At 42.4% G+C, this 27829-nt stretch overlaps 1 protein-coding gene and 1 long non-coding RNA gene across 20 annotated transcripts in view; one reads left to right on the forward strand and one right to left on the reverse strand.

Annotated features, from left to right (window-relative positions):
• The first annotated feature begins 3166 nt into the window (after positions 1-3166).
• LOC127915702 (uncharacterized) lies at positions 3167-12602 on the forward strand. 5 transcript variants are annotated; one of them, XR_008091690.1, is made up of 5 exons: positions 3167-4394; positions 4925-4967; positions 5529-5793; positions 7615-7700; positions 9432-9669. It is a non-coding gene; the product is annotated as an uncharacterized LOC127915702 (long non-coding RNA). The 5 variants fall into 5 exon arrangements; XR_008091693.1 differs by lacking the exon at positions 9432-9669 and adding an exon at positions 8449-8513; XR_008091692.1 differs by lacking the exon at positions 3167-4394 and adding an exon at positions 4466-4623.
• Positions 12603-14248: 1646 nt separating this feature from the next.
• The window catches only part of LOC118380461 (BTB/POZ domain-containing protein 3), a 40652-nt gene continuing 27071 nt past the window's right edge, over positions 14249-27829 (reverse strand). For all 15 annotated transcript variants that reach the window (XM_052495765.1, XM_052495825.1, XM_052495820.1 and 12 more), the window contains 4 exons: positions 21841-21959; positions 17969-18170; positions 17022-17216; positions 14249-16895 (listed from right to left, as the gene is read on the reverse strand). In XM_052495765.1, coding sequence (XP_052351725.1) covers positions 16260-16895; positions 17022-17216; positions 17969-18170; positions 21841-21959 — 1152 coding nt within the window. In that variant the 3' untranslated portion in view covers positions 14249-16259. The remainder of the gene's footprint in view (positions 16896-17021; positions 17217-17968; positions 18171-21840; positions 21960-27829) is intronic.

The following is a 27829-nucleotide window of genomic DNA, read 5'->3' on the forward strand; positions in this document are numbered from 1 at the left end:
AACTATTTAAAAGAATAGTACAGTGTTCTCCCAAAATCAGCCAGACATTCAGCTGTGCAAAATCGGCAGGATCTGTAGAGTGTGTGGAAAAATGACCCGACTCTTCACTAGCATTTCACCACAGCAGCTGGGGATGCCTTAAGAGACAGCGAGACCCATCAGAGTTATAGTGGCCTGGGCCATGAACACATCCTCGCCATGAGCATATCCTCGCCATGAGCATATCCTCGCATGCATTTGTTAACAATCTAGACCCTAGATTGTTAGGGGCGGCAGCGTAGCCTGGTGGTTAGAGCGTTGGACTAATAACCGGAAGGTTGCGAGTTCAAACCCCCGAGCTGACAAGGTACAAATCTGTCGTTCTGCCCCTGAACAGGCAGTTAACCCACTGTTCCCAGGCCGGCAGTGAAAATAAGAATATGTTCTTAACTGACTTGCCTGGTTAAATAAAGGTACAATAAAAATAAAATAAAAACAATCTAGACCCTGCAGTGCCTTGACGTTTTCGTATTTTGTTGCATCGCAACCTGTAATTTAAATATATTTTTATTTGGGTTTCATGATACGGACATACACAGAATACCCCAAATTGGTGAAATTAAAAAAATAAAAAAACATAAAAAAGGGGAAAGTGGTGTGTGCCCTCTGAAGCCCGTAAACAAGATATGGTGCAACCAATTACCTTCAAAGGTCACATAATTAGTTATTTTAAATAAATTAGTTAAATAAAGTCCACCTGGGTGCAATCTAAGTGTCACATGATCTGTCACATCATCTCAGTATATATACACCTGTTCTGTAAGGCCCCCAGAGTCTGCAACACCACTAAGCAAGGGGCACCATGAAGACCAAGGAACTCTCCAAACAGGTCAGGGACAAAGTTTTGGAGAAGTACAGATCAGGGTTGGGTTATAATAAAATATCAAACTTTGAACATCCCACGGAGCACCATTAAATCCGTTATTTAAAAATGGAAAGAATATGACACCACGACAAACCTGCCAAGTGAGGGCCACCCACAAAAACTCACAGACCACACAAGGAGGGCTTTATAATCAGAGAGTCAACAAAGAGACCAAAGATAACCCTGAAAGAGCTGCAAAGCTCCATAGCGAAGATTGGAGTATCTGTTCATAGGACCACTTTAAGCCGTACCCTCCACAGAGATGGGCTTTACAGAAGAATGGTCAGAAAAAAAGCTACTTAAATGACTTTAATAAAAAATAAGAAAACAGGTTTGGTGTTTGCCAAAAGGCATGTGGGAGACTCCCCAAACATATGGTATAAGGTACTCTGGTCAGATGAGACTAAAATTGAGCTTTTTGGCCATCAAGGAAAATGCTGGCGATCAAGGAAAATCTCTGGCACAAACACAAGACCTCTCATCACCCGAGAACACCATCCCCACAGTGAAGCATGGTGGTGGCAGCATCATGCTGTGAGGATGTTTTTCATCGGCAGGGACTGGGAAACTAGTCAGATATTGAAGGAATGATGGATGGTGCTAAATACAGGGAAATTCTTGAGGGAAACCTGTTTCAGTCTTCCAGAGATTTGAGACTGGGTAGGAGGTTCACCTTCCAGCAGGACAATGACCCTAAGCATACTACTAAAGCAACACTCGAGTGGTTTAAGAGGAAACATTTAAATGTATTGGAATGGCCTGGTCAGACCTCAATCCAATTGAGATGAACCCATCCAACTTGAAGGAGCTGGAGCAATTTTGCCTTGAAGAATGGGCAAAAATCCCAGTGGGTAGATGTCCCAAGCATATGGAGACATTCCCCAAGAGACTTGCAGCTGTAATTGCTGCAAAGGGTGGCTCTACAAAATATTGACTTTGGAGGGGATGTATAGTTATGCACGTTCAAGTTCTGATTCTTTTTCTTATTTCTTATTTTTTTCCACAATAAGAATATTTTTTGCAATTTTAAAGTGTAAATCAAATGATACAAACCCCCAAATCTATTTTAATTCCAGACAAAATAGGAAACATGCCAAAAGGTGACTACTCTCTCAAGCCACTGTTTGTGTTCAGCAACTATCTGAACTGTCACTCAAGCTTCAAAAGTGAAACTGCACAATTTTTTCTACACACAGGGCATTCACCAAGGAAGGGTGTTCAGTGCCGTGTCAGAGCAGCCAGGCCGACACACACACACAACTCAGCCAGAGAGGGATTCAGGAGAACCTTTTCCAGGGCGTCAAACTGAATGGTGGAAGACCCCGAGACAGAGTCCTCATTCAGAAGGGTTTTTTCGATAGCTTGTCGAGAAACATGGAGGCGAGAATGTTCTCTCAAGGAGGTCGGGCAGAGGTCAATACAGGATACAACCAGTTCATAGAGGAGCTGAAGGTGCTTTAGGCACAATAGGAGGAGCACTCTACGGAGAAACAGAGATAGAATCTGTCTGGTTTGGATTGACTGTCCAAATACGGTCATACAGATCTACAGACAGTACAGGAACACTGAAGGTAAAGATAAAGGAGAGATTCCAGACGGACTTAAAGATCTGGCGGTCAGCACCTTCCCCATCTCCAGTGCATAATGTCAGCAGGATTTTTCTAAAATGAATCTGATTGGCTCCTGAACCTGCTCCTCAATACCTCCACCATATCAGGGCTACTCTTTCTGATCCTTGTTGACTCAACCCCGGACCAAATTCATCCTCGTACTCTACGTGAAGTTTGTTAAAGGACACAGACGTGTCACAGACATCGGGAGCAAAAAATGAGAAATAGGGAGGATAAGACTCACAAGAAAATGGCTGTTTGTGCGGGAGGATTTGGAAAACTAAAGTAGGGATATCTCTTTCCTTTACAAACTTGTTCTGTGAAGTTAATCTGAAAATGGACTTCATATTATCATAGACAGGAGGCCTGTACATTATCATAGACAGGAGGCCTGTACATTATCATTAACATTATCATAGACAGGAGGCCTGTACATTATCATAGACAGGAGGCCTGTACATTATCATAGACAGGAGGCCTGTACATTATCATAGACAGGAGGCCTGTACATTATCATAGACAGGAGGCCTGTACATTATCATTAACATTATCAATCCGCAGTAGCCTACATTGACACATTGTTTTGGAAGTATATGATACATATGTTTATGATATTGTGATATAAAATCAAATGATTGTGATATGGTCCTTCTGTAGCTCAGTTGGTAGAGCATGGCGCTTGTAACGCCAGGGTAGTGGGTTTGATTCCCGGGACCACCCATACGTAGAATGTATGCACACATGACTGTAAGTCGCTTTGGATAAAAGCGTCTACTAAATGGCATATATTATTATATTATTATTATTATTGATATGATTTGTTCTACTGCTCCATTGATGTCTTTAAAAAGTATATGAAATTCGGGTCTTGTAAGCCCCACTGCTTGAGTATCCATGCATATGGTGGGTGTTGCTGTACATTGATGTCTTTAAAATTAGGTTTATAAGAAATTCAGATTTGTAAGCCCCACAGCTATACTAGATTATGTGGGCACAGTATATGTTTGAGACCAACGGCGTCACGTGACGGTGGCTGTGTGAGAAGCGTGCCAGTATCTCTCGCATAAATAGAATGAGATTCACTTTCTATGATCTCTCTCCCTCTCTGCTCCGAAAGACATATGCCTGAACTCTCATCTCGCAAGCGTTACACTTAATACTTAGACTCTATGCTGTAGGCACCCAAAATATTTGATCAACTTCCAAATTGTGTTTTACAAAAAAAAAAAAAAAAAGAGAGAGAAATAGGCTTTTGGCAGGAGTGCATCGTTCATCGTCAGTGAGTGAACTCCCTGTCGTTGGGAGAATCAGTGAAACACGTTTAGCGCTATAATATCCTCCTCGTATTGTAGCTGTTTGATAGATTCAAGACAAGGTTATTTTTATTGATCTCAGGTTCTCAGTTTGTCAGTGTCAAAGTAGCTTGTCATTTCCATAATTTGTGTGGTATTACCAACGATTCTGTCAACATCTCCAGTCATGTAAAAATGTCGAAGAATTGCGTTATAAGTGTTTATTTAATAAAAAGGCCTTTCCCGGACATTATTCTGCAACTTCTGTAACTGCTCCGATACCGATACGCAAAAACCACGATATGAATCAACTGCTTTTCAATAAAAAGGGGGAGAAATTATGCATTCCTTCACAACACCCCAGGAACTTTACAACACCCCAGGTTAAGCCCTTCACGTGCTCACTGTTTGATCCGGCAACTGCCGATCTACAACTGATGCACAGAGAAAGATGAATCTGTAGCAGTTGTAAGGACAGTAACCAGTCCCAGTATGGTGAATCTATACCAGTTAGTGGTTAGTAGACAGTAACCAGTCCCAGTAAGGTGAATCTATACCAGTTAGTAGACAGTAACCAGTCCCAGTATGGTGAATCTATACCAGTTAGTAGACAGTAACCAGTCCCAGTAAGGTGAATCTATACCAGTTAGTGGTTAGTAGACAGTAACCAGTCCCAGTAAGGTGAATCTATACCAGTTAGTAGATAGTAACCAGTCCCAGTATGGTGAATCTATACCAGTTAGTGGTTAGTAGACAGTAACCAGTCCCAGTAAGGTGAATCTATACCAGTTAGTAGACAGTAACCAGTCCCAGTATGGTGAATCTATACCAGTTAGTAGACAGTAACCAGTCCCAGTAAGGTGAATCTATACCAGTTAGTAGATAGTAACCAGTCCCAGTAAGGTGAATCTATACCAGTTAGTAGACAGTAACCAGTCCCAGTATGGTGAATCTATACCAGTTAGTAGACAGTAACCAGTCCCAGTAAGGTGAATCTATACCAGTTAGTAGACAGTAACCAGTCCCAGTAAGGTGAATCTATACCAGTTAGTAGACAGTAACCAGTCCCAGTAAGGTGAATCTATACCAGTTAGTAGACAGTAACCAGTCCCAGTAAGGTGAATCTATACCAGTTAGTAGATAGTAACCAGTCCCAGTATGGTGAATCTATACCAGTTAGTAGACAGTAACCAGTCCCAGTAAGGTGAATCTATACCAGTTAGTAGACAGTAACCAGTCCCAGTAAGGTGAATCTATACCAGTTAGTAGACAGTAACCAGTCCCAGTAAGGTGAATCTATACCAGTTAGTAGACAGTAACCAGTCCCAGTAAGGTGAATCTATACCAGTTAGTAGACAGTAACCAGTCCCAGTAAGGTGAATCTATACCAGTTAGTAGATAGTAACCAGTCCCAGTAAGGTGAATCTATACCAGTTAGTAGACAGTAACCAGTCCCAGTAAGGTGAATCTATACCAGTTAGTAGACAGTAACCAGTCCCAGTAAGGTGAATCTATACCAGTTAGTAGACAGTAACCAGTCCCAGTAAGGTGAATCTATACCAGTTAGTAGAGACAGTAACCAGTCCCAGTAAGGTGAATCTATACCAGTTAGTAGACAGTAACCAGTCCCAGTAAGGTGAATCTATACCAGTTAGTAGACAGTAACCAGTCCCAGTAAGGTGAATCTATACCAGTTAGTAGACAGTAACCAGTCCCAGTAAGGTGAATCTATACCAGTTAGTAGACAGTAACCAGTCCCAGTAAGGTGAATCTATACCAGTTAGTAGATAGTAACCAGTCCCAGTATGGTGAATCTATACCAGTTAGTAGACAGTAACCAGTCCCAGTAAGGTGAATCTATACCAGTTAGTGGTTAGTAGACAGTAACCAGTCCCAGTAAGGTGAATCTATACCAGTTAGTAGACAGTAACCAGTCCCAGTATGGTGAATCTATACCAGTTAGTAGACAGTAACCAGTCCCAGTAAGGTGAATCTATACCAGTTAGTAGACAGTAACCAGTCCCAGTAAGGTGAATCTATACCAGTTAGTAGACAGTAACCAGTCCCAGTAAGGTGAATCTATACCAGTTAGTGGTTAGTAGACAGTAACCAGTCCCAGTATGGTGAATCTATACCAGTTAGTAGATAGTAACCAGTCCCAGTAAGGTGAATCTATACCAGTTAGTAGACAGTAACCAGTCCCAGTAAGGTGAATCTATACCAGTTAGTAGACAGTAACCAGTCCCAGTAAGGTGAATCTATACCAGTTAGTAGACAGTAACCAGTCCCAGTAAGGTGAATCTATACCAGTTAGTAGACAGTAACCAGTCCCAGTATGGTGAATCTATACCAGTTAGTAGATAGTAACCAGTCCCAGTAAGGTGAATCTATACCAGTTAATAGATAGTAACCAGTCCCAGTAAGGTGAATCTATACCAGTTAGTAGATAGTAACCAGTCCCAGTAAGGTGAATCTATACCAGTTAGTAGACAGTAACCAGTCCCAGTATGGTGAATCTATACCAGTTAGTAGACAGTAACCAGTTCAGTAAGGTGAATTATACCAGTTAGTAGACAGTAACCAGTCCCAGTAAGGTGAATCTATACCAGTTAGTAGATAGTAACCAGTCCCAGTAAGGTGAATCTATACCAGTTAGTAGACAGTAACCAGTCACAGTAAGGTGAATCTATACCAGTTAGTAGACAGTAACCAGTCCCAGTAAGGTGAATCTATACCAGTTAGTAGACAGTAACCAGTCCCAGTAAGGTGAATCTATACACTTTGACAGACCAGTGGAACAGTCCCAGTATGGTGAATCTAAATCTTGTTGGTAGACAGTAACCAGTCCCAGTAAGGTGAATCTATACCAGTTAGTAGATAGTAACCAGTCCCAGTAAGGTGAATCTATACCAGTTAGTAGACAGTAACCAGTCCCAGTAAGGTGAATCTATACCAGTTAGTAGACAGTAACCAGTCCCAGTAAGGTGAATCTATACCAGTTAGTAGATAGTAACCAGTCCCAGTAAGGTGAATCTATACCAGTTAGTAGATAGTAACCAGTCCCAGTAAGGTGAATCTATACCAGTTAGTAGACAGTAACCAGTCCCAGTATGGTGAATCTATACCAGTTAGGTACTGAGTAACCAGTCCCAGTAAGGTGAATCTATACCAGTTAGTAGACAGTAACCAGTCCCAGTAAGGTGAATCTATACCAGTTAGTAGATAGTAACCAGTCCCAGTAAGGTGAATCTATACCAGTTAGTAGACAGTAACCAGTCCCAGTAAGGTGAATCTATACCAGTTAGTAGACGTAACCAGTCCCAGTAAGGTGAATCTATACCAGTTAGTAGACAGTAACCAGTCCCAGTAAGGTGAATCTATACCAGTTAGTAGACAGTAACCAGTCCCAGTAAGGTGAATCTATACCAGTTAGTAGACAGTAACCAGTCCCAGTAAGGTGAATCTATACCAGTTAGTAGATAGTAACCAGTCCCAGTAAGGTGAATCTATACCAGTTAGTAGACAGTAACCAGTCCCAGTATGGTGAATCTATACCAGTTAGTAGACAGTAACCAGTCCCAGTAAGGTGAATCTATACCAGTTAGTAGATAGTAACCAGTCCCAGTAAGGTGAATCTATACCAGTTAGTAGACAGTAACCAGTCCCAGTAAGGTGAATCTATACCAGTTAGTGGTTAGTAGACAGTAACCAGTCCCAGTATGGTGAATCTATACCAGTTAGTAGACAGTAACCAGTCCCAGTATGGTGAATCTATACCAGTTAGTAGACAGTAACCAGTCCCAGTAAGGTGAATCTATACCAGTTAGTAGATAGTAACCAGTCCCAGTATGGTGAATCTATACCAGTTAGTAGACAGTAACCAGTCCCAGTAAGGTGAATCTATACCAGTTAGTAGACAGTAACCAGTCCCAGTAAGGTGAATCTATACCAGTTAGTAGACAGTAACCAGTCCCAGTATGGTGAATCTATACCAGTTAGTAGACAGTAACCAGTCCCAGTAAGGTGAATCTATACCAGTTAGTAGACAGTAACCAGTCCCAGTATGGTGAATCTATACCAGTTAGTAGATAGTAACCAGTCCCAGTAAGGTGAATCTATACCAGTTAGTAGTAGACAGTAACCAGTCCCAGTATGGTGAATCTATACCAGTTAGTAGATAGTAACCAGTCCCAGTATGGTGAATCTATACCAGTTAGTAGACAGTAACCAGTCCCAGTAAGGTGAATCTATACCAGTTAGTAGACAGTAACCAGTCCCAGTAAGGTGAATCTATACCAGTTAGTAGATAGTAACCAGTCCCAGTAAGGTGAATCTATACCAGTTAGTAGATAGTAACCAGTCCCAGTAAGGTGAATCTATACCAGTTAGTGGTTAGTAGACAGTAACCAGTCCCAGTATGGTGAATCTATACCAGTTAGTAGACAGTAACCAGTCCCAGTAAGGTGAATCTATACCAGTTAGTAGACAGTAACCAGTCCCAGTAAGGTGAATCTATACCAGTTAGTGGTTAGTAGACAGTAACCAGTCCCAGTAAGGTGAATCTATACCAGTTAGTAGACAGTAACCAGTCCCAGTATGGTGAATCTATACCAGTTAGTAGACAGTAACCAGTCCCAGTAAGGTGAATCTATACCAGTTAGTGGTTAGTAGACAGTAACCAGTCCCAGTAAGGTGAATCTATACCAGTTAGTAGACAGTAACCAGTCCCATTAAGGTGAATCTATACCAGTTAGTAGACAGTAACCAGTCCCAGTAAGGTGAATCTATACCAGTTAGTAGACAGTAACCAGTCCCAGTAAGGTGAATCTATACCAGTTAGTAGACAGTAACCAGTCCCAGTAAATCTATACCAGTTAGTGAATCCCAGTATAATCTATACAGTTAGTAGACAGTAACCAGTCCCAGTATGGTGAATCTATACCAGTTAGTAGACAGTAACCAGTCCCAGTATGGTGAATCTATACCAGTTAGTAGATAGTAACCAGTCCCAGTATGGTGAATCTATACCAGTTAGTAGACAGTAACCAGTCCCAGTAAGGTGAATCTATACCAGTTAGTAGACAGTAACCAGTCCCAGTAAGGTGAATCTATACCAGTTAGTAGATAGTAACCAGTCCCAGTAAGGTGAATCTATACCAGTTAGTAGATAGTAACCAGTCCCAGTAAGGTGAATCTATACCAGTTAATAGACAGTAACCAGTCCCAGTAAGGTGAATCTATACCAGTTAGTAGATAGTAACCAGTCCCAGTAAAGTGAATCTATACCAGTTAGTAGACAGTAACCAGTCCCAGTAAGGTGAATCTATACCAGTTAGTAGACAGTAACCAGTCCCAGTATGGTGAATCTATACCAGTTAGTAGATAGTAACCAGTCCCAGTATGGTGAATCTATACCAGTTAGTAGATAGTAACCAGTCCCAGTAAGGTGAATCTATACCAGTTAGTAGACAGTAACCAGTCCCAGTAAGGTGAATCTATACCAGTTAGTAGACAGTAACCAGTCCCAGTAAGGTGAATCTATACCAGTTAGTGGTTAGTAGACAGTAACCAGTCCCAGTATGGTGAATCTATACCAGTTAGTAGACAGTAACCAGTCCCAGTAAGGTGAATCTATACCAGTTAGTGGTTAGTAGACAGTAACCAGTCCCAGTAAGGTGAATCTATACCAGTTAGTAGACAGTAACCAGTCCCAGTATGGTGAATCTATACCAGTTAGTAGACAGTAACCAGTCCCAGTAAGGTGAATCTATACCAGTTAGTAGACAGTAACCAGTCCCAGTATGGTGAATCTATACCAGTTAGTAGACAGTAACCAGTCCCAGTAAGGTGAATCTATACCAGTTAGTAGATAGTAACCAGTCCCAGTAAGGTGAATCTATACCAGTTAGTGGTTAGTAGACAGTAACCAGTCCCAGTAAGGTGAATCTATACCAGTTAGTAGACAGTAACCAGTCCCAGTAAGGTGAATCTATACCAGTTAGTAGACAGTAACCAGTCCCAGTAAGGTGAATCTATACCAGTTAGTAGAGACAGTAACCAGTCCCAGTAAGGTGAATCTATACCAGTTAGTAGACAGTAACCAGTCCCAGTATGGTGAATCTATACCAGTTAGAAGACAGTAACCAGTCCCAGTATGGTGAATCTATACCAGTTAGTAGATAGTAACCAGTCCCAGTAAGGTGAATCTATACCAGTTAGTAGACAGTAACCAGTCCCAGTAAGGTGAATCTATACCAGTTAGTAGACAGTAACCAGTCCCAGTAAGGTGAATCTATACCAGTTAGTAGATAGTAACCAGTCCCAGTAAGGTGAATCTATACCAGTTAGTAGACAGTAACCAGTCCCAGTATGGTGAATCTATACCAGTTAGTGGTTAGTAGACAGTAACCAGTCCCAGTATGGTGAATCTATACCAGTTAGTGGTTAATAGACAGTAACCAGTCCCAGTATGGTGAATCTATACCAGTTAGTAGACAGTAACCAGTCCCAGTATGGTGAATCTATACCAGTTAGTAGATAGTAACCAGTCCCAGTATGGTGAATCTATACCAGTTAGTGGTTAGTAGACAGTAACCAGTCCCAGTAAGGTGAATCTATACCAGTTAGTAGACAGTAACCAGTCCCAGTAAGGTGAATCTATACCAGTTAGTAGACAGTAACCAGTCCCAGTATGGTGAATCTATACCAGTTAGTAGATAGTAACCAGTCCCAGTATGGTGAATCTATACCAGTTAGTAGACAGTAACCAGTCCCAGTAAGGTGAATCTATACCAGTTAGTAGACAGTAACCAGTCCCAGTAAGGTGAATCTATACCAGTTAGTAGACAGTAACCAGTCCCAGTAAGGTGAATCTATACCAGTTAGTAGACAGTAACCAGTCCCAGTATGGTGAATCTATACCAGTTAGTAGACAGTAACCAGTCCCAGTATGGTGAATCTATACCAGTTAGTAGATAGTAACCAGTCCCAGTATGGTGAATCTATACCAGTTAGTAGATAGTAACCAGTCCCAGTAAGGTGAATCTATACCAGTTAGTAGACAGTAACCAGTCCCAGTATGGTGAATCTATACCAGTTAGTAGATAGTAACCAGTCCCAGTATGGTGAATCTATACCAGTTAGTAGACAGTAACCAGTCCCAGTAAGGTGAATCTATACCAGTTAGTAGACAGTAACCAGTCCCAGTAAGGTGAATCTATACCAGTTAGTAGACAGTAACCAGTCCCAGTATGGTGAATCTATACCAGTTAGTAGACAGTAACCAGTCCCAGTATGGTGAATCTATACCAGTTAGTAGATAGTAACCAGTCCCAGTATGGTGAATCTATACCAGTTAGTAGATAGTAACCAGTCCCAGTATGGTGAATCTATACCAGTTAGTAGATAGTAACCAGTCCCAGTATGGTGAATCTATACCAGTTAGTAGATAGTAACCAGTCCCAGTATGGTGAATCTATACCAGTTAGTAGATAGTAACCAGTCCCAGTAAAGTGAATCTATACCAGTTAGTAGACAGTAACCAGTCCCAGTAAGGTGAATCTATACCAGTTAGTAGACAGTAACCAGTCCCAGTATGGTGAATCTATACCAGTTAGTAGATAGTAACCAGTCCCAGTATGGTGAATCTATACCAGTTAGTAGATAGTAACCAGTCCCAGTAAGGTGAATCTATACCAGTTAGTAGACAGTAACCAGTCCCAGTAAGGTGAATCTATACCAGTTAGTAGATAGTAACCAGTCCCAGTATGGTGAATCTATACCAGTTAGTAGATAGTAACCAGTCCCAGTATGGTGAATCTATACCAGTTAGTAGATAGTAACCAGTCCCAGTAAGGTGAATCTATACCAGTTAGTAGACAGTAACCAGTCCCAGTATGGTGAATCTATACCAGTTAGTAGATAGTAACCAGTCCCAGTATGGTGAATCTATACCAGTTAGTAGACAGTAACCAGTCCCAGTAAGGTGAATCTATACCAGTTAGTAGACAGTAACCAGTCCCAGTAAGGTGAATCTATACCAGTTAGTAGACAGTAACCAGTCCCAGTAAGGTGAATCTATACCAGTTAGTGGTTAGTAGACAGTAACCAGTCCCAGTAAGGTGAATCTATACCAGTTAGTAGACAGTAACCAGTCCCAGTATGGTGAATCTATACCAGTTAGTGGTTAGTAGACAGTAACCAGTCCCAGTAAGGTGAATCTATACCAGTTAGTAGACAGTAACCAGTCCCAGTAAGGTGAATCTATACCAGTTAGTAGACAGTAACCAGTCCCAGTAAGGTGAATCTATACCAGTTAGTAGACAGTAACCAGTCCCAGTAAGGTGAATCTATACCAGTTAGTAGATAGTAACCAGTCCCAGTAAGGTGAATCTATACCAGTTAGTAGACAGTAACCAGTCCCAGTAAGGTGAATCTATACCAGTTAGTAGACAGTAACCAGTCCCAGTATGGTGAATCTATACCAGTTAGTAGATAGTAACCAGTCCCAGTAAGGTGAATCTATACCAGTTAGTGGTAGACAGTAACCAGTCCCAGTATGGTGAATCTATACCAGTTAGTAGACAGTAACCAGTCCCAGTATGGTGAATCTATACCAGTTAGTAGACAGTAACCAGTCCCAGTAAGGTGAATCTATACCAGTTAGTAGACAGTAACCAGTCCCAGTAAGGTGAATCTATACCAGTTAGTGGTTAGTAGACAGTAACCAGTCCCAGTAAGGTGAATCTATACCAGTTAGTAGACAGTAACCAGTCCCAGTAAGGTGAATCTATACCAGTTAGTAGACAGTAACCAGTCCCAGTAAGGTGAATCTATACCAGTTAGTAGACAGTAACCAGTCCCAGTAAGGTGAATCTATACCAGTTAGTAGACAGTAACCAGTCCCAGTAAGGTGAATCTATACCAGTTAGTAGACAGTAACCAGTCCCAGTAAGGTGAATCTATACCAGTTAGTAGACAGTAACCAGTCCCAGTATGGTGAATCTATACCAGTTAGTAGACAGTAACCAGTCCCAGTAAGGTGAATCTATACCAGTTAGTAGACAGTAACCAGTCCCAGTAAGGTGAATCTATACCAGTTAGTAGACAGTAACCAGTCCCAGTAAGGTGAATCTATACCAGTTAGTAGACAGTAACCAGTCCCAGTATGGTGAATCTATACCAGTTAGGAGATAATAGACAGTAACCAGTCCCAGTATGGTGAATCTATACCAGTTAGTAGACAGTAACCAGTCCCAGTAAGGTGAATCTATACCAGTTAGTAGACAGTAACCAGTCCCAGTATGGTGAATCTATACCAGTTAGTAGACAGTAACCAGTCCCAGTATGGTGAATCTATACCAGTTAGTAGACAGTAACCAGTCCCAGTAAGGTGAATCTATACCAGTTAGAAGACAGTAACCAGTCCCAGTATGGTGAATCTATACCAGTTAGTAGACAGTAACCAGTCCCAGTAAGGTGAATCTATACCAGTTAGTAGACAGTAACCAGTCCCAGTAAGGTGAATCTATACCAGTTAGTAGACAGTAACCAGTCCCAGTAAGGTGAATCTATACCAGTTAGTAGACAGTAACCAGTCCCAGTATGGTGAATCTATACCAGTTAGTAGACAGTAACCAGTCCCAGTAAGGTGAATCTATACCAGTTAGAAGACAGTAACCAGTCCCAGTATGGTGAATCTATACCAGTTAGTAGACAGTAACCAGTCCCAGTAAGGTGAATCTATACCAGTTAGTAGACAGTAACCAGTCCCAGTAAGGTGAATCTATACCAGTTAGTAGACAGTAACCAGTCCCAGTAAGGTGAATCTATACCAGTTAGTAGACAGTAACCAGTCCCAGTAAGGTGAATCTATACCAGTTAGTAGACAGTAACCAGTCCCAGTATGGTGAATCTATACCAGTTAGTAGACAGTAACCAGTCCCAGTAAGGTGAATCTATACCAGTTAGTAGATAGTAACCAGTCCCAGTATGGTGAATCTATACCAGTTAGTAGATAGTAACCAGTCCCAGTAAGGTGAATCTATACCAGTTAGTAGATAGTAACCAGTCCCAGTAAGGTGAATCTATACCAGTTAGTAGACAGTAACCAGTCAAAGTAACAAAAGAAAAGGCTGCCTCATATCAAAGTAACCAAAATACCAATAATAATCAACAACGGCTCTTACAATGGTAACTCTTTTGTTTTTTTTAACTGATATTTTTAATATGTTGATAACTTGTCAAAATAGTGACATTGAACTGTTCTTCTGTATGTCTCTTCTTGTGACATATCTTCTTTACAAATACATTATTCCTCACATACCTGTAACCGTAGGGCTACACGAGTAAGTGTTCGGTGTTTAAATATCAACATTGTCTCTTAATAATCTTAATAATTGTCACCAGTTCTAAAATATAAATATTGATGTGTGTGTGGGGGGGGGTGCTTTGTGAAGTGCAATTCATTGGCTGAAACAGAGAGCGATCAATCAATTGAGTCGTAGCAGGGTGTTGCGTTCCGTCTTCGCACAGGCGTGCGCGACGTCAATCAATCAATTCACAGAATATATTAGGCAGTGAAGTATTGCTGTTCTGTAGATATCATGTGCATCATGTGCAAGCATCAAAATAGGAAACATATAGCATATTAGTCATAAGATACCCTCTGAGCTATATATTACACTATATACAGTGCATACACACATTGGGGCTGGGAGTTGATTAAAAAAAAAAATAATAGATTCACGATTCCTAACAGTGGAAGTGAAATTGAGTCAATTTCACACGGAGTCAATTCCTTTTTTAATCGGAATTCCTGTTATCCAATGCTGATCCGTTCCAGTGAGATGTCTGTTGTTGAGTTATTTGAGGTTAAGGAGTCCGTTTGAGGCGAAGAACTCGTCGAAGTGCTGACCATCCACAGTACCAAAAGTAAAGCCGGCAAACAAAATTAGGTTCTTAGGACGTCCTCAGGACGTCTTGAAATGGTCCCCATAAAGTGGTCAGGACTTTGTGTCATGGTCCCCTGGAGGTTTTGTCTAGTTCCCGGCTTGTTCATGATTGGTCAGAAAGAGACAGTCCCCCCATTACACATCAACCCGTGTTTCTTTTGTCCTGGTTGGTGATCAACTGATCCATTTATAACTAATGCATTTTTTTGGAAATGTTTAGGGAAACTTGCACAAAAAGGTACGTTCCAACGTACGTTGTTTCAACTTCCATACCTGACACACTTTGACGTAGATTTCATTCGTTGTGTACGTTTATTCACGCAGAAATGATTATTCCTCACCTGGGATTTTAACATTCCAATCTTCCTGCTACGTCACCATGTCTGTGCCAATGATTGATTATACCTGTATTCCTACACTTTGCTCTTCAAAGCATATTTCATCTCTGTAAAAAAAAAAATACACTCAAGAAAAAAATTATTATTTTTATCATAGTGAGGAGTAACAGAATAATTCAGCACGCCTCACCAACATTAGACAACTATACTGAAAACCTTCACATTGCTGAAATAAGTAAAGGAAATCAAGGATAAGAGAAGAATCAGATTAACTGCTAGCTAAAATAGCAGGGCGATTGGCACTCTTTTTTTCTAAGCGCAGACAAGATGTATTATAGGTAACGAATGTGTAAGGGACTTGTGCCAATCTACAGACTTTTTGGCACAGCAGTGGTTGTGAGTTCAAATTCTAGGTGGGGTGAAAAGTCTGTACGATCATGTCAATCCATCACGTGACAAAAAAAAAACTAGAGGGGACCATGACACAACGTCCTAGGAATGTCCTTAAAATATCCTCGGGGACGTCCCCGTGACCAGTACCATGACACAACGTCATAAAAACGTCCCCCGGGACCAACTGGGAACTAGAAAAAGGTCCCCCAGTGAACGTTCCACTGGGACCATCATGCGATGTTCTTAGAATGTTCTCAGAGCGTCTGTGAGATAACGTTGTGCAGAAACCCTTTTAAGGGACCTAATGGAAATGTCCGCAGGATGTCCCCTGTTTGCTGGGAATCCTCAATCATGAATTGTCAAATTCCAAAATTCTGCATATAAAGAAAGAGAGACAACAACAAATATTTATAGAGCGTACAGAGTCAGCAGTGGAATAATGTGTCATCACAATGGTGACAGCCACCACGCGCAAAGTGTCATTTAGATCAATCCATTATCAATCAGTCCTCGCAATGGACATGTTTCACCCATCAAACCAAAGTCAGTAATAAGTACTATAAAAACAAGCACATCTCCATGGGCATCAAATTCACTCTGTGATGACGTTTCATCTAGGTACAGATCTTGGATCAGTTTCCCCTACCTTAATCCTAACCTTAACTACTAGTGGGGCAAATGTAAAACTGACCCAACATCAGCGACTTGGGGCAACTTTTACCCAACTTCACTAAAATCAGTAATGGTAATATCCATTTCATTGTGTTCCTTTAGGCGTAGAAAATGAGTTCAGGTATCTGACCGCCCTGTACTCCTGTCCCATTGGTGCTGTCTGACGAACATTGGAACTGGTACGTCACCTTCCCACACTGCACCTCTGTCATTCCTTCCTGACCAAAGTAACTCAACTCGTTCCCATCCAAAACTACAGAAGCCGTGTAGAACGTATCGGGTTCTATCTGCACGGGGTACTCAAACCACACGGGGAACGTGTTACTAGAACCGTCAGAGAAGTATTTACTCAGGTTATGTCCGAGGAGAATGCCTTGGCGCTTGAGCTCGATCTTAGCCGAGTACTCTGCCGAGCCGCAGCTGGAGCCGTAGAGTCCGAACCCGGCGATGAAGACGCGTTTGTCCACGGCGAACTGGATGCTGTCGCACCGCCCTCGGTAGCGCCATTGGTTGCTGCGGTAGGCGCAGGATTGGAACCGGTGGCAGCGTTGCGGAGATAACCCTTTCCGTGGCTGGCTGGCGAACAGGAGGTCCGGTTTCCTGGCAGCGGTGTACCACAGGAAGATGTCGTTTGTCTCATTCAGGGTCAGGACGCCCGATTGGGCGGCACCATTGGCGAAGTCGTCCAATGCCATGGTGGGGATACGGATCAGGAACACGGCCTTGCCGAGAACCTTGAATAGAATATAGTACACATTGGAACCATATAAACGTTGCTTTGCTACAAGAGCATTTCTTATGTAACAAGTAGTATGTTTACTCCACAGATACATTTCATCAAAATCTACCATCAGAAATACCTTTCTCTTGTTGTCTATGGAGGATGTGAGGTCCTGTCTCTGACATTCTGCCTCGGCCCAGCTCAGAGCTGCCTCAAACACCACCTCCTCCTTGGCGTTGAGGGTCTCTCTCTGGAGGATACTCTCTAGTGTCTGGGAGTCGATGTCAGTGAAACCCTCCGACCGCAGGGCCAGCTCTGCCTGAGCGTCAATAACCTGGTGGGATGGAGGTGGACAGCAGAATGTAGCTAGTCTGGAATGATTCATTGAATTTTCTACACAGAGATCGTTTTGGCCATAACTAAAGGGCCAAGTTTCCTCTTTTAGCCAAATGACTCGTCACTGAACTAGGACTCAAGTATAAAGGACTTAGACTTGGGCTTGGAATCGAATGTGATGGAATTAACCCTAACCCTTATTCTAATCCTAACCCTAACCCTTATTCTAATACTAAATTTAACCCTTATTCAAAACATAACCCTAACCCTTATTCTAACCCTAACCTTTACCCTAACCCTAACCCTAACCACTTATCCTAACCCTAACCCTTATTCTAACCCTTACCCTAACCCTTATTCTAACCCTTATCCTAACCCTAACCCTAGCCCTAAACCCTTATCCTTATCCTATCCTATTCCTAACCCTAACCCCTTATCCCAACCCTAAACACAATCCTTATCCTAACCCTTAACTTAAACCCTTATTCTAACTCTAACCATAAACTTAACCCTTATTCTAAACCTAGCCCTAACCCTTATTCTAACCCTAAACTCTTATTCTAACCCTAAACCCTTATTCTAACCATAAACTTAACCCTTTTTCTAACACTAACCCTAAACCTTATTCTAACCCTAACCCTTATTCTAAACCTAACCCTAACCCTTATCCTAACCCTAACCCTTATTCTAACGCTAACCTTAGTAACAGATCCGGAGTAACCAAATAAAGTGTGACCACGTATCACTCACCTCCCAGCAGCGTTGTGTGAGTTCGGGTTCTTCGAACAGACAGCTCTGTGACAGCAGGACGCAGGCATTCTTAGCTGACAGGCTCGTCTCTAGGAAGTTAACACAGGCTCTGGCCAGGTGAGGCACGATGTACTTCTTAGCAGCGTAGAGCGTGGCCAGCACTGTGTCAGCACTCAGGTCTATCTCGTCACAATAGATGTACCTGGGGGACAGGTAGAGGAGTTGGTTTAGTCGACAGGTCGTCAACAAAACACATTACCAATAAGGGCAGTGGATGTATATAAAGTGGCATTCCGACCCCATTTTGTTAACTTACAGCCTTGTTCCAATACCCCCATAAGGACAAAGTGAAAACAGGTTTTAAGACATTTTGGCAAATGTATTAAAAACTAAAATAGAAATACGTAATTTACATCCGTATTCAGACCTTTTGCTATGAGACTCAAAATTGAGCTCAGGTGTATCCTGTTTCCATTGATCATCCTTGAGATGTTTCTACAACTTCATTGGAGTCCACCTGTCATAAATTCAATGGATTGGACATGATTTGTAATGGCATAGTTGACAGTGCATGTAAGAGCAAAACCAAGCCATGAGGTTGAAGGAATTGTCCTTAGAGCTCCCAGACAGGATTGTGTCGAGGCACAGATTTGGGGAAGGGTACCAAAACATTTCTGCAGCATTGAAGGTCCCCGAGAACACAGTGGCCTCCATCATTCTTAAATGGAAGAAGTTTGGAACCACCAAGACTCTTCCTAGAGCTGCCCTGTCAACTGAGCAATCGGGGAGAAAGGCCTCGGGGAGGTGACCAAGAACCCGATGGTCACTCTGACAGGACTCCAGAGTTCATCAGCGGAGATGGGAGAACCTTCCAGAAGGACAACCATCTCTGCAGCACTCCACCAATCAGACCTTTATGGTGGAGTGGTAAAAGGCACATGACAGCCCACTTGGAGTTTACCAAAAGGCACCTAAAGACTCTCAGACCATGAGAAACAAGATTCTTCGGTCTGATGAAACCAAGATTCAAATCTTTTGCCTGAATGCCAAGCGTCAAGTCTGAAGGAAACCTGGCACCATCCATACGGTGAAGCATGGTGGTGGCAACATCATGCTGTGGGGATGTTTTTCAGTGGCAGAGACTGGGAGAATAGTCAGGATCAAGGGAAAGATCAACTGATTAAAGGACAGAGAGATCCTTGATGAAAAACTGCTCAAGACTTCAGACAAAGGTTCACCTTCCAACAGGACAATGACTCTAAGCACTCAACCAAGACAAGGCAGGAGTGGCTTTGGTACAAGCCTCTGAACGCCCGGACTTGAACTCGATCTAACATCTCGTTAGAGACCTGAAAATAGCTGTGCAGCGACGTTCCCCATCCAACACGACAGAGCTTGAGAGGATCTTCAGAAAAGAATGGGAGAAACTCCCCAAATACAGGTGTGCCAAGCTTGTAGCGTCATACCCAAGAAGAGTCGAGGCTGTAATCGCTGCCAAAGGTGCTTCAACAAAGTACTGAGTAAAGGGTCTGAATAAAGGGTCTGAAAACTTTCTGTTTTAACAATTAACCACCTGTTTTTTGCTTTGTCATTATGGGGTATTGTGATGTCATTATAGGGTATTGTGATGTCATTATGGGGTCTGTGATGTCATTATGGGGTATTGTAATGTCATTACAGGGTATTGTGATGTCATTATGGGGTATTGTGATGTCATTATGGGGTATTGTGTGTAGATTGATGAGAATATATATGTTTTAATCCATTTTAGAATAGGTTTGTAACGTAGCAACATTTTGAATAAGTAAAGGGGTCTGAATATTTTCCAGATGCAGTGTATAAAGAACGTGACCAACTGTTGACAGTATGTATTAGGTAGAGGTTGCTAAAGTACAGATTAATTTACCAAATTTATATTCATGAGAGGACAACACAGACTGCACTGAGGGTCAAACACATAACAACGTCAGCAACTCAAATTTCACCCTATTCGCTGCATAAGACCCTGGTCAAAAGTAGTGCACTACATAGGGAATAGGGTGCAATTTGGCGAGCAAACAGCACTGGATGTATTATTCAGGCAGCCTGGAGGACACCATTTGTTTTCATATTTCAGATGTATCCCGTAAAGCACAACAACAATGTATTTTCTGACACTGGTGTGAGGACTGGGAATATGTGAAAGGTAAAAATAGATATTAACTACAGTGAAGAGATATAGGGCTGGAGGCAGGAACACAGAGTTTAATCCATTTTGCAGTAACACAGCAGCTGGTATACTCCTACACACTTATGCCTCCCAAATGGCCCCCACTGTCTCCTACATAGTGAAACACCCTACATGGTGCACTACTTTCGACCGGAGCCCCTATGAAGGCCTATTGGACGCTGGTCTAAAGCAGTGCACTACATAGGGAATAGGGCACCATTTGGGAGTTAGACACTGAGCTTATATACCACTCAGTACCCACACAGGGGCAGGAACAACACGACTCACACAGGAGAGAAAACAGCAGAGAGAGAGAAAGGGAACAATGTTTATATATCTGTACATTTTTATAGCGCTGTATATAACCATAATATTACATTTGAAATGTCTCTATAACTAACGTAACTTTTGCAAGTGTAATATTTATTGTTTATTTTTGATTGTTTATTATCTATTTCACTTGCTTTGACAATGTTAATTAAAACATATGTTTCCCATGCCAATAAAGCTATTTGAATTTAATTGAGAGAGAGAGAGAGAGAGAGAGAGAGAGAGAGAGAGAGAGAGAGAGAGAGAGAGAGAGACAGAGAGAGAGAGAGAGAGAGAGAGAGAGAGAGAGAGAGAGAGAGAGAGAGACAGAGAGAGAGAGAGAGAGAGAGAGAGAGAGAGAGAGAGAGAGAGAGAGAGAGAGAGAGAGAGAGAGAGAGAGAGAGAGAGAGAGAGACAGAGAGACAGAGAGAGAGAGAGAGAGAGAGAGAGAGAGAGAGAGAGAGAGAGACAGAGAGAGAGAGAGAGAGAGAGAGAGACAGAGAGAGAGAGAGAGAGAGAGACAGAGAGAGAGACAGAGACAGAGACAGAGAGAGAGAGAGAGAGAGACAGAGAGAGAGACAGAGAGAGAGAGAGAGAGAGAGAGAGACAGAGAGGGAGAGAGAGAGAGAGAGAGAGAGAGAGAGAGAGAGAGAGAGAGAGAGAGAGAGAGAGAGAGAGAGACAGAGAGAGAGACAGAGAGAGAGAGACAGAGAGGAGAGAGAGAGAGAGAGAGAGAGAGAGAGAGAGAGAGAGAGAGAGAGAGAGAGAGAGAGAGAGAGAGAGAGAGAGAGAGAGAGAGAGAGAGAGAGAGAGAGAGATTGACTGGGTGGCTGTGTGAAAATGTGACCATATTGCTTCAATTTATCCAATTTTCTCATCTTCACAAGTGTCTATGTGTTAGTAGGGGGGTATATAGTGTCTATGTGTTAGTATATATATATATATATATATATAGTGCCTATGTGTTAGTAGGAGGTTTATTTGTGCTACAGAGATACAGGAGAACAATGGGGGAGAGGGAACAATGGGAGAGTAGAATAGAGGAGAGGAGAGGGGAGAGGAGAGGAGAGGAGAGGAGAGGAGGAGAGGGAGGTGAAAGACGAAGAGAGGAGGAAAGAGCAGAGGGAGAAAGGAAGTGAGAGGAAGAGTGAGGTGAAAGAGGAGAGAAGAGAGGAAGAGGGAGTTGAAAGAGGAGAAGAAGAGAGGGGAGGTGAAAGAGGAGAAGAGGAGAGGAGAGAGGAAGAGGGAGGTGAAAGAGGAGAGAAGAGAGGAGAGAGGAAGAGGGAGGTGAAAGAGGAGAAGAGGAGAGGCGAGAGGAAGAGGGAGGTGAAAGCGGAGTAGAATCCTTCCTTACTTCAACATGGCCAGGAATGCTGCAGGCTCCACGTCCGGAATTCGGATTTCATCCTTGTTTTCCGCCAGCTCTCCATAAAACATGGCATGGAACACAGAACTACCAACAGCCAGAACATACTGTTGGACAGAGACAAAATAATTTAAGGAGAGAGAAAGAGAGAGAGGGAGAGAGAGGGAGAGAGAGAGAGAGAGAGAGAGAGAGAGAGAGAGAGAGAGACTCGTTCTGCCCCAGAACAGGCAGTTAACTCACTCCTAGGCCGTCATTGAAAATAAGAGTTTGTTCTTAACTGACTTGCCTAGTTAAATAAAGGTAAAAAGAGAAAGAGAGAGAGATTTGGAAAACACTAAACAAACAACAACACAAATAGTTATCTATCCAAAACAGAGATGTAAGAATAAACCACTTCTCCAATCTTTTTGGTTCAATAACACAGAACAAACATTAAAACCATGATCAAATACAAATCTTGGAATCAACTATTAGAGACCACCAGAAGCCACTGGATTCTCCAATTACATTGAATGAACTACAGGACAAAATACAAAACCTCCAACCCAAAAAGCCCTGTGGGGTTGATGGTATCCCAAATTAAATTATAAATATACAGATCACAAATTCCAATGGCCTATTCTTAAACTCTTAACATAATCCTTAGCTCTGGCATTTCCCCCAATATTTGGAACCAAGGACTGATCACCCCAATCCAGAAAGGTGGAGACAAATTTGACCCCAATAACTACGGTGGGATATTGGTCAACAGCAACCTTGAGGAAAAAATCCTCTGCGTTATCATTAACATCAGACTAGTACATTTCCTCAGTGAAAACAATGTACTGAGAAAATGTCAAATTTACTCTTTACCAAATTACCGTATGACAGACCACGTATTCACCCTGCACACCCTAATTGACAATCAAACAAACCAAAACAAAGGCAAAGTCTTCTCATGCTTTGTTGATTTCAAAAAGCCGGGGAAGTTGGGGGAAAAACGACAATAATATGAAAAAACGGAAAAACATTAAACACAAACAAAAAGTGTGCGGTTAAAACTTTTAAATATTTTTTTTTAAAGCCCCACCTTCTTCTACATGAAGAAAATTGGTGAGGGCACTAGAACATTCTGCAGCAGCCGGCCTCACCCTGCTAGAATCTGAAGTCAAATGTCTGCTGTTTGCTGATGATCTGGTGCTTCTTCTTCTTCACCAACCAAGGAGGACCTACAGCAGCACCGAGAGATTCCGTCTGACCTGGGCCCTGACAGACCTGGGCCCTGACAGACCTGGGCCCTGACAGACCTGGTCCCTGACAGTAAATCTCAGTAAGACAAAAATAACGGTGTTCCAAAAAAGGTCCAGTCGCCAGGACCACAAATACAAATTCTTTCTGGACACCGTTGCCCCGGAGCACACAAAAAACGATACATACCTCGGCCTAAACATCAGCGCCACAGGTAACTTCCACAAAGCTGTGAACGAGCTGAGAGACAAGGCAAGAAGGGCCTTCTGTGCCATCAAAAGGAACATCAAATTTGACATCCCAATTAGGATCAGGCTAAAAATACTTGAAACAGTTATAGAAACCATTGGCCTGAGAGGTCCAATAATTCACAAAATGGGACAAATTGAAACTCTGTTTGAAGAAGAAGAAGATAGGAAGAGGGGAGAGATACGTTAGGGAGAAGAACCAGAGAGGAGAGGGAGAGGAGAGAGACATTAGGGAGAAGAGAGGGAGAAGATAGGAGAAGATAGGAAGAGGGGAGAGATACGTTAGGGAGAAGAACCAGAGAGGAGAGGGAGAGGAGAATAGAAATGAAATTGAAACTCTGTTTGCAGAATTCTGCTGAAATATCCTTCATGTGCAATGTAAAACACCAATTCGGGCAGAATTAGGCCGATACCCACTAATTATCCAAATATGATAAAGAGACGTTAAATTCTACGACCACCTAAAAGGAAGCGATTCACAAACCTTCCATAACAAAGCCATCACCTACAGAGAGATGAACCTGGAGAAGAGACCCTAAGCAAGCTGGTCCTGGGGCTCTGTTCACAAACACAAACACACCCTACAGAGCCCCAGGACAACAGCACAATTAGACCCAATCAAATCATGTGAAAACAAAAAGATAATTACTTAACACATTGGAAAGAATTAACAACAAAAAAGATCAAACTATAATGTTATTTGGTCCTAAACAGAGAGTACACAGCGGCAGAATACCTGACCACTGTGACTGACCCTAAACAGAGAGTACACAGTGGCAGAATACCTGACCACTGTGACTGATCAAAATTAAGGAAAGCTTTGACTATGTACAGACTCAGTGAGCATTGCCTTGCTATTGAGAAAGGCCGCCGTAGGCAGACATGGCTCTCAAGAGAAGACAGTCTATGTGCTCACTGCCCACAAAATGAGGTGGAAACTGAGCTGCACTTCCTAACCTCCTGCCCAATGTATGACCATATTAGAGAGACATATTTCCCCCAGATTACACAGATCCACAAAGAATTCGAAAACAAACCCAATTTTAATCAACTCTCATATCTACTGGGTGAAATACCACAGTGTGCCATCACAGCAGCAAGATTTGTGACCTGTTGCCACAAGAACAGGGTAACCAGTGAGAAACAAATACCATTGTAAACCCATATTTATGTTTATTTATTATCCCTTTTTTACTTTAACTAGTTGCACATAATATGACATTTGAAATATATTTTTTCTTTTGGAGCATTTGTGAGTGTAACTGTCTATTTTGTTATTGTTCATCTCATTTCTGTTCATCCATTTCACTTGTCAACATGTTTCCCATTGAATTGAAAGAGAGAGAGAAAGAGAGAGAGATAGTTGAACTGTACTAGTACATTTAGATAGAGAAAGAGATAGAGGCTATGCTGATTCATGCAATCACTCCAATGTTTTCAGTCTATACAGTACATCCATATGAATCATTGTCTTGTACAGCTTCATCCCTCTCTCCTCTCTGCTCTCTCTTCTCTCTTCTCTCCCCTCTCCCCTCTCCACTCTCTCCTCTCCTCTCCACTCTTCTCTCTCCTCTCTCCACTCTCTCCTCCACTCTCTCCTCTCTCCTCTCTCCTCTCTCCACTCCACTCTACTCTCTCCACTCTCCTCTCTCCTCTCTCCTCTCTCCTCTCTCCTCTCTCCTCTCCCTCTCTCTCTCTCTCTCCTCTCTCCTCTCTCCACTCTCCTCTCTAATCTCTCCACTCTCCTCTCTTCTCTCTCCTCTCTCTAGAGTTTATTTGACCGTGCAATATGCTGGAGCACACACAACGATTCCCCACAATCAGCAGCAATGGTTAACTACAGTTGTAAGAATCATAATTGCCCCCCGGGGGGCCAGAAGGATACACACTCTGAGTCCCAAATGGCAAAGTAGTGCACTATAAAGGGAATAGGGCTCTGGTCAACAGTAGTGCACTATAAAGGCAATAGGGTGTCCTTTTGGACATACCCCCTGTTCTATTAATAATGTACCTACCTGCCTCTTCTCTCACTCTGGAGAAGAACCTGAGTGACACCCTATTCCCGTTAGAGTGCATTAGAGCCCTAAGTAGTGTGCTATGTAGACAATAGGGTGCCATTTTACACATCCAGTGTTTTATAATGAGAAGAGAAGAGTGTGAAGAGGGTGCTGAAGACTCTTTTCTATGTTGCTAATGAACTATCTCTGGTAATGATCACCACACCGCAGATGATACGCAGATAGAGAGGACAAACAGAGGAACAGAGAAGAAAGAGAAGATAGAGAGGGAAGTAAAATGAAATGTGTCTTTCACACTTAACCCAGCCCCTCTGAATCAGAGAGGTGTGGAGGGCTACCTTAATCGACATCCACAGCGCCCGGGGAACAGTAGGTTAACTGCTTTGGTCAGGGGCAGAAGGACAGATTTTAAATGGTCAGCTTGGGGATTTGATCCAGCTACCTTTTGGTTACTGGCCAAACGCTTTAACTACTAGGCTACTTCCCGAGAGGAGAGACATTAGGGAGAAGAGAGGGAGAAGAGAGGGAGAGGAAAGGGAGAGACGTTAAGGAGAAGAGAGGAAGAGGAGAGAGAGAGACGTTTGGGAGAAGAGAGGAAGAGGGGAGAGAAACATTAGGGAGAAGAGAGAGAGAGAGAGAGAGAGGTTAGGGAGAAGAGAGGGAGAGGAGAGAGAGACATTAGGGAGAAGAGAGGGAGAGGAGAGAGAGGAGAGAGACATTAGGGAGAAGAGAGGGAGAAGAGAGGAAGAGGAGAGGGAGAGACGTTAAGGAGAAGAGAGGAAGAGGAGAGAGAGATGTTTGGGAGAAGAGAGGAAGAGGGGAGAGAAACATTAGGGAGAAGAGAGAGAGAGAGAGAGAGAGAGAGAGAGGAGAGGAAGAGGGGAGAGACAGACGTGAGGGAGAAGAGAGGAAGACGAGAGAGAGACATTAGGAAGAAGAGAGGAGAGAGGGAGAAGTTAGGGAGAAGAGAGGAAGAGGAGAGAGGAGAGGAAGAGGAGAAAGAGAGGTGTTGGGGAGAGAGAGGAAGTGGAGAGAGAGAGAGAGAGAGAGAGAGAGAGAGAGAGAGAGAGAGAGAGAGAGAGAGAGAGAGAGAGAGAGAGAGAGAGAGAGAGAGAGGGAGAAGAGAGGAGGGAGAGAGAGAGAGAGAGAGAGAGAGAGAGAGAGAGAGAGAGAGAGAGAGAGAGAGAGAGAGAGAGAGGTTAGGGAGAAGAGAGGAGAGGGAGAGGAGAGAGAGACATTAGGGAGAAGAGGGGGAGGGGAGAGAGAGAGGAGAGAGAGACATTAGGGAGAAGAGAGGGAGAAGATAGGAAGAGGAGAGAGATACGTTAGGGAGAAGAACCAGAGAGGAGAGGGAGAGGAGAATAGAAATGCATGACTCAAGTGGAATCAATTTTAAGTAGGGGACAGTTGATGTGTTAAAAAAAACATCTTAAAAAGGACTAATCGGTCAGCAAATATCAGAAATGTGACGTCTAACTGACCCTGTTAAATATGACCCAGTGTTTACAGTAATATGACCCAGTGTTTACAGTAATATGACCCAGAGTCTACAGTAATATGGCCCAGTGTCTACAGTAATATGACCCTGTGTCTACAGTAATATGACCCAGTGTCTACAGTAATATGGCCCAGTGTCTACAGTAATATGACCCTGTGTCTACAGTAATATGACCCAGTGTTTACAGTAATATGACCCAGAGTTTACAGTAATATGACTCAATGTCTACAGTAATATGGCCCAGTGTCTACAGTAATATGACCCAGTGTCTACAGTAATATGACCCAGTGTCTACAGTAATATGACCCAGTGTCTACAGTAATATGACCCAGTGTCTACAGTAATATGACCCAGTGTCTACAGTAATATGGCCCAGTGTCTACAGTAATATAACCCAGTGTCTACAGTAATATGACCCTGTGTTTACAGTAATATGACCCAGAGTCTACAGTAATATGACCCAGAGTCTACAGTAATATGGCCCAGTGTCTACAGTAATATGGCCCAGAGTCTACAGTAATATGACCCAGAGTCTACAGTAATATGGCCCAGTGTCTACAGTAATATGGCCCAGTGTCTACAGTAATATGACCCAGAGTCTACAGTAATATGACCCAGAGTCTACAGTAATATGGCCCAGAGTCTACAGTAATATGACTCAATGTCTACAGTAATATGACCCTGTGTCTACAGTAATATGACCCTGTGTCTACAATAATATGACCCAGTGTTTACAGTAATATGACCCAGTGTCTACAGTAATATGACTCAATGTCTACAGTAATATGGCCCAGTGTCTACAGTAATATGACCCTGTGTCTACAGTAATATGACACTGTGTCTACAGTAATATGACCCTGTGTCTACAATAATATGACCCAGTGTTTACAGTAATATGACCCAGTGTCTACAGTAATATGACTCAATGTCTACAGTAATATGGCCCAGTGTCTACAGTAATATGACCCTGTGTCTACAGTAATATG

This window comes from Oncorhynchus keta, chromosome 3 (genome assembly GCF_023373465.1).
Source record: "Oncorhynchus keta strain PuntledgeMale-10-30-2019 chromosome 3, Oket_V2, whole genome shotgun sequence".
Lineage (NCBI taxonomy): Eukaryota > Metazoa > Chordata > Actinopteri > Salmoniformes > Salmonidae > Oncorhynchus > Oncorhynchus keta.